Below are 7,475 nucleotides of genomic sequence, written 5' to 3'. Positions count from 1 at the left end.
CCCTTCATTATTTTATATCCATAGTGGTGGTAGTCCCGATGTTCATAAATGAACATGTTGTCGATAGCACCCACCCTACCTCTCCACTGCCTTTTCCTTGTCATCAAGACCAAATATTTCTCATGCACTGCAGTTAGGAAATAGCAATGGTTAGTTGTTTGGTGAGTAATAAAAAAGGGTTAATGACCACAGATCAAGATGAGAAAGATACATGTGTGAAGAGATAGGCAAAACGAATGACACGCAAGTTTAAGTCCGTTTAGGTCAGAACGCAGATAGTAATGATACTAAGCATCATTTGGATAATTCACAGCCAGTCAACACAATAGAGACCATGTTTCCTGGATCTATTCACTCAGTCACTCCTTTACATTTAACACATTACCTAACATGCAAGGGGTTCATGTCTTGAGATGGTTAACTGAAGTCTTCTTTATCCCTTTGCTCTTTGGTTGTAACCAAATAAATAACTTTAAGACAGGGGTATGTGTTAGTTTTCTCCACTCCACCCATTTTGTCATTTCTGCACCAAGAAAGTGCTTTTAAAAAAATTTTAGGGGCACCCGGGTGGCTCAGTCAGTTGAGTGTCGACTTTTGTTTCTGCTCAGGTCTTGATCTCAGAGCTGTGGGAATGAGCCCCACATCAGGCCCTGCACTGAGCGTGGAGCCTGCTTGGAAGTGTCTCTCTCTCTTTCTCTCTCTCTCTCCCTTTGCCCCTCTCCCCAACTCACACGCGTGCTCTCTCTCTCTCCCTAAAATAAAAAAAAATTAAAAACTATTATAAAAATTTAAAACATTTTATGGAAAATAATATACATATAGAAAGAACACAAATCATCAGCAAATAGCTGAGTGAATTCTTGGATCAAGAAACACAAGGGCCAGACCCCAGAAATCCTCTTGTCCCCTCTTTCAGCCACTGAGAATCTTGACTTCTAATTGTATACCTTAGTGTTGCCCAGTTTGGAACTTGTTATAAATGGAATGGTACGGAATGGTCTCTTGTGTGTCTTATCCTTTTGCTTGACATCATTTGCGAGACTCATCCATGGTGTTGCATGTAGGAGCAGACTGTTCATTCTCATTGCTGTATAGCACTCCAGTATGTGATGAGGGCACAATTTATCTGCTGTTTATAGTTATTTTGGTTGTTTCTATTTGTGGTTATTATGAACTCTTCAGCTAGGAACATTCTAGGACATGTCTTTTGGAGGAAACATATAAACTAATGTCCGTTGGGGAAATATACCCAGGTATACTCATGTGTTCTGTGTCCCAAGGAAGGGCTCTGTGCAAACAGAAATGCTTTTAGTTTAAGCAGAATCTAACTCAACATGTCCAATCATCCAACGATTGATTCTCACTCCCATCCATCTGTCCCTCTCTTTGGTAAATGGCACCACCATTTCCCCTATTCTTCAGATCAAAACCTTGGAATCATCTTGAGTCTTTTTTTCCCCCTTCATACTCATCAGCCAATGTATCAAGTCTTGTCAGCTCTACCAACAAAACCCATCTCTCATCTAATCCCTTACACTACCTCTGTGGCTATCCCAAACATTACTCGCCTGGACTGGTGCAGTAGCCACCTCACAGGCCCTGGTTTCCATTCTTGCCACAGGGATCTTTTTTAAATGGAAAGCATGTACACAAGAGGACGTGCTCTTTGACTCCATTTATATGATGTTCAATATTAGGCAAAATTGATGTATGCTAGAAGTCAGAGTAATGGCTACCTCCAGGGTAGGAAGTGTCTGTGAAGGGCTATGTGGGAGGATTTGTGGACAGGGACTGGAAGTGTTCTGTATCTTGATCTAGTGGAGGTCACTCAGGCGTATACATATGGAAAAATGGCTTTATGCATTTTACTTTATGTATTTCATGTTTCAATGAAATTGAATTATACATGCTTAAAATTATATATGCATATTATAATACATAACATTATGTACACATTATGCAAGATATAATAATATACTATACATATAATATTATATAATATATATTTATGTAAAACATGGAAGCCCCCTGATGTAAATTCTCCAAAGGATTCTGTGTCAGTATGGAATCAGCCAGAAAAACAGAACCAGCCGGAGATATGTATTAAGAGATTTATGGCAAGGAATTGGCTCATGTGATTGTGCACGCTGGCCAGGCGAGTTCAAAATCCATAAAGTAGGCTGTCAGGAGAGGTAGGCTGGAACTCTTGGGCATGGGCTGAAGATGCTGTCTACAGGCAGATTTCTTTTTCAGGCAAGCCTCAGCTCTGCTTTCAAGGAGTTTTCAGCTGGCTGAATCAAGCCCACCCAGATGATCTTGCATAATCTCCCTTACTCACAGTCCACTGACCATGGACTATAGTCACATCTACAAAACACCTTCGCAATGACACTGAGACTAGTGTTTGAATGAATAATGGAGACTGCAGCCTAGCCAAGTGGACACGTCAGCCTGACCATCCCATCTTCGAACCACATTTGCAATAAAACCCAAAGTCTACTTCCTGCACTAGAAAGGTCAGTTTCTTGAAGGTAGGGACACTTTAAAAAAAATTTTTTTTGGTCATTTTTGAGAGAGAGAGAATGAACGGGGGAGGAGCAGAGAGAGAGGGGGACAGAAGATCTGAAGCAGGCTCCAGGCTCTGAGTTGTCTGCACAGAGCCCAACGCGGGGCTCAGTCTCACGAACCGGGAGATCGTGACATGAGCCGAGATCAGACGCTCAACTGACTGAGCCACCCAGGCGCCTTAGGCAGGGACTTTCTTGCCTGTTTCACTCATTGTCGTATGCTCAGAAATTTGAACAGCGTCTGGCACATGGCAGGTGCTCAATAAATATGATGAATGAATGGATATTGACATCCAGCTTCCCCTTTGATGTCAGGATGTGTAGACATCTAGAACCCTTCTCCCCTGGACCTCTTCAGAAGGTAGAGGCATCTCTGAGATGCTTTCCTCTTCATAAGGCTGCCTGTTAAGGAAGTTAGAAGATGTGGGGATCCATCCTTGCTCTGACACTTACTCTGAAAATCACTATCTCTCACCATGCCTTGGGCAACTTGTCTGCCAAATGGGGATGCAACTCCCTTTCTTGTGTGCCTCTCAGGGTCATTGGGAGGATTGGGTGGAAAGGTTGTGGAAAGACATTGTAAAGCACGTGCACAAGAGGACATGCTGTAGGATTCCGTATGAGTGAAGTTCACGTGTTGACATAAGTTTCCTGCACACCCCGTGGTCCTTCCTACTCCTAGATCTGTGTCCAACCTGTCTTCTCTGCCTAAAATGCCCTTCCTCCTGCTTCTCTTGGCCAAGACCTCTTTATTCCTTTAGGGGTTTGCTTAAGATTCACTTCTTCCAGGAAGTCTTCCCCAATCTCCACAGCTTGGAGAATTCTTCCTGGTTCAGCTTTGCCTGTTAAATTCATCAACACCTGTGTGTTTGGGAAGTAGAATGGCCTCATGGTTGATGGGGCTGGGAGTCACGCTCTGGGCTGTCCATTCACGAGACACACAAGCTTGAGCAGGTGCCCTCACCCCTCATTTGCTCATGGGGATCGTGACAACGGCCCATTCACGTTGGGCGGCTGTCATGTCCCAATTATTCCATGGGCACCCCCTTAGATTTTGACCACAACCACTGCAAAGTAGATCTTGTCATTATTGGAGGTTTTATTTTCACCTCTGCCTTATAGGTGAGAAAGGTGCAGAGAGGTCAAGTAACTAGCCCAAGGTCACCCACAGGCTAAAGGGTAGAGCTGGGACTCAAACCCATGCAGGCTGGCTCCAGAGTTTGGGCTCCTAGCTTCTAGGATATGCTGCCTCTTGAACCTCTCACGGCGATACTAACAAAGACATTGTCGTAGCCCCAAGCTGGCTCTGGAGGGACAGGACAGGAAACCAGGCGGTGGGGCGCCGGGGCCTGACTGGTGCTCAGTAATAGCTATTATTAGGATTGCTCTTCATGTGGACCAGGATGTGGCTGTTTCTCCCCACCATGGGATGATGGGGACCTTTCCCAATTTCTTCCAGACCTGATAATCAGAGCAGGCCTGCAGGGTAGGGGTAGGGAAGGGAGGGAGAGAGACAGACAGACAAGAGGGCAACTGTTGTTTGGCATCATTTCCCAGTGAGCCACATTACACAGGCTGAAGTTGTGTGAAGCTGGGAGTAGTGGGTCCGTGCCTGGCCCCAGCATCCTGCTCATGAAGAGGCTGGAGGGGCTCCTAGGAGGAGGGCAGGAGGGGGCCTCCAAGAGTGCCAGCCAGCAGGGGGACCATGAGGAGCAGAGCCATGCCGTGGGGCGCCTGGGAAGGGGTGGCAGCAGCCGAGGCGGTGGTGAAGGACTGGGTCACGGAGTCCCTGTTGCAGAGTTGCCCCTCACAGCAGGAGCCCTGGAGGTCAATGTTTGTCCAGGGACTGGAGGTGCCCTGGATGGTGCAGGACGGCCGGTGGCAGGTCCTGATGTATACTGGGACTGAGAAATCGCCTGGACGGGGGTAGTGAGGAGGGGTGAGAACTGAGGGAGGCAGCTGCACCTGAACTCACCTCAGAGGCCAGGGCCGCAAACGGGTCCTCAGGCTTCCCACCTCTCCTCAGACTAGGACCCTGCCTCCTCCCTCAGACCAGGGACATGGCTTCTTCCTACAGACTGGGCCATGCCTTCTCCTTCCACACCAGGGCTCTGCCTCCTCCCTCAGACCAGACCCATGCCTCTTTCCTTAGACCAGGTCCATGTCTCCCTGTCAGGCCTGTCTGGTGCCTCTACCCTCAGGCCTGCTCTGCCTCCACACCCTTTGCCCAGGCTCTGCCCCCACTCCCAGCCCCTCACCGACGGTCATTTGGCCATTGCCCTGGAAGCAGACGCTTTGGTCTTGGTGACACTGGACCCGTCGGGACTTCTCCGGGGTGCAGTCCTCCGGGTGGATCCCCAGGCAGGCGTAGCACTCCATGCCGCTGAGAGTCGGCGGGTTGGGCGCTGGCAAGAGAGCGTAGACGCACACTCAGGGAATGGTTTCGAGATACGGTCGTGCGGGTTGCGCACTGCATCGTGGCTTTAGCCTAGTCCGACGTGAAGGCCTGAATCCTAGCACGAGGGGGGGCGGGGCTAGTGGGGACCACGCCCCTCCCTGCCCGGGCGGGGGCCCCTCCCAGCCGTCCCCAGCCCCGCCCTCCGGCTCACCCGGGCTCAGATTGGGGATGGTGTCGTGGGTCATGAGGTCGGCGTTGCACAAGTCGGTCGTGCAGCCGCGCACCACCGAGTAGTCGGGCGGCAGCGCGCGGTCGTCGGACAGCATCTGGCCCGTAGGCGGGCCTGTCCAGCAGCCCTTCTGTACCACGGTCACCGTGGCGCGGTACCCTGGGGGCGGGAGGGGACCGGGGCCTGGAGCGCTGCCTCGTCCCTGCCTTCTTCCTCCTCCCCCACCTCTCCGGGCTCGACCTCTCCCTCTAGCCTCCAATCTCTCCCTCCTCCTCCGCTCTTCTCTCGCACTCACCTCGCCTCTCCCTTTCCTTCCTCTCCCTTCAAACTCCTATTTCCCCCACACCTCCTCCCTTCCGCAACCCTTTCTGCCCCTCTCCCCCCTCCTCCTCGCTCGTGCTGTCTCCTCCTACCCCACTCACGCCTCTCAACCCCAGTTTTTCTCCCACCCCTCCCTCCTCCTCCCTGCCTCCACCTCCGCTCTCTGCCCATAGCCGTCCCCTAGTCTTCTCCCCAGTCCCTCCAACCCCTTGGCTCTCGCCCTCTGCCCCCCTCCATCCCTAATCTCTGATCTCGGTCTCTGCCCCACCCCTTTCCCTTCTGCTCGCGCTTCTCCTTTTTCTGCCATTTCTCCATCCCTCACCAGTGTCCAGGGACAAGACTGCCTCAGAGCACCCGTGGGGACAGGAGATGTTGTGGAATTTCACGGCACTGAGGTCAAAGGGCCCGAAGTAGATGTGTTGAAAGCTGTAGCATTGCTGGGCTTGGGACTCTGCCGAGAGAAGCAGGGTGGAGGGGGTGAGAGGAGCAGGCTGGGTTTGGGGCTGTTCCAGGAACTCCCCCCTGCCAGTGACAGTCTCACCAGCCAGGCTGCTCTGCTCTGAGGGGAGCCAGGCCTCGTTGCGGTGAGAGAATCGGGGTCTGCCACTGTGGTTGGTCATGACTGTGTCTACCTCCGGGCACAGTTTTGGCCTCTGTGCATCTGCCAGGCCTGGTTCCCTCCCCCAGGTGTTCCGGATCTCCACCCTCCTCCAGGAAGCCCTCTAAGATTTAAATAAAGGAGGAAATGATTCACTCCTGCTCTGCCTGTCCGTCTCCCAGCTAAACTCAGGATGTCCTAGCACTAAAAGGCCATGGATAGAAAATAGACTTCAGCATAGGCAATGGGACGTGCCATCTTGTACTACAAATATACACACACAGCCAGCCCCGGGGGATACACTCACAAAACTAAAACACTGACATAAACACAACATAACGAAATTGGCACAGGCTCATGCACGGCTCACAAACAGACCCAGAATCTCCTGAGCGTCCGTGCAGAGTTCTACGTTCCCACGTAAGACAAGTACTGCCCAGACCCTCCAATGGAAACTTCCCCAACCAAGACACGTGACAGAAAATGTACGATGCAGAGCCAAGAACAACACGCAGAGAGACCCAGGGACAGAGGAAGTCATACCCAGAGGGAGAGACAAGTAGCGGCCTCAAGCGTCATAGACACAAATAAAACGAGAGACCACAATTACGCGAAGTTAGAGATCCAAAAAAGAGGGCCACGAAAACATACAGTTTAAAGCCATAAACAGGTACAAGACACAGGAGAGACATAGGCGTAGATACACAGAGAGACGGGCGGGAGTGAAGATACCCGAGCACATATGCGCACAGACACAAATGCGGGCCTGCCAATCCCAGGGACGCACAAACACAGGGTGGCAGAGACGTGCAAAATTATGCACGCCCCTCCTTTGCAAAGAGAGTGAAACTCAGAGGAAACAGACCCATAGAGCATTTGCTCAAGCACTTGCTCACAGGTGAGATCTGGTACAGACACACACACACACACACATGCCCGGAGACCCACTGGCCACGCCCACATGGGCACACACAGAAACGGCACTCTGTTCCGTGGATGAACAGACACACACAGTGGCCGGGGTGCAGGCTTAGCCTCGTTCCCCGGCTCAGCTCCCGTCTTAGGAGTCACTTCACTCCTGATGGGAGTATGTCCCTGTCCTTACTCAAACTGGGGGAAGAAGGGTTTGCCTGAGGATGAGGCCAAAGTTCTCTGCCAGGTCTAGAAAGAGCCCCCAGCGGTCCCCAGAAGTACCCTTGAATGGGGACACGGGCAGAGAGGATGGGAGGCTGCAGCAGTGGAGAGAGAGAGAGACGCCAGAGAAAATGGCTCATGGGAGGGAGAACAGAGGAGAGGAAGACGCAGGAGGAGGACGCAGTCTCCAGGCCGCATCTCCCTCAGACCCAGGAGTCCAGGCCCCCA

At 51.3% G+C, this 7,475-nt stretch overlaps 1 protein-coding gene across 1 annotated transcript in view; it reads right to left on the bottom strand.

The window, feature by feature from the left end:
• Positions 1 to 4,220: 4,220 nt before the first annotated feature.
• LYPD5 (LY6/PLAUR domain containing 5) overlaps positions 4,221 to 7,475 on the bottom strand; it is a 5,266-nt gene continuing 2,011 nt past the window's right edge. The window contains exons 3-6 of the mRNA XM_047079097.1: positions 5,838 to 5,966; positions 5,177 to 5,353; positions 4,826 to 4,972; positions 4,221 to 4,483 (exon numbers count right to left, since the gene is read on the bottom strand). Coding sequence (XP_046935053.1) covers positions 4,221 to 4,483; positions 4,826 to 4,972; positions 5,177 to 5,353; positions 5,838 to 5,966 — 716 coding nt within the window. The remainder of the gene's footprint in view (positions 4,484 to 4,825; positions 4,973 to 5,176; positions 5,354 to 5,837; positions 5,967 to 7,475) is intronic.

This window comes from Lynx rufus, unplaced genomic scaffold (genome assembly GCF_022079265.1).
Source record: "Lynx rufus isolate CCGP_SWC_20201006 ecotype Redwood Valley unplaced genomic scaffold, mLynRuf1.p SCAF_16, whole genome shotgun sequence".
Taxonomy (NCBI): Eukaryota; Metazoa; Chordata; class Mammalia; order Carnivora; family Felidae; genus Lynx; species Lynx rufus.
The sequence above is the reverse complement of the archived record's forward strand: the minus strand, read 5'-3'. Positions and strand labels throughout refer to the sequence as shown.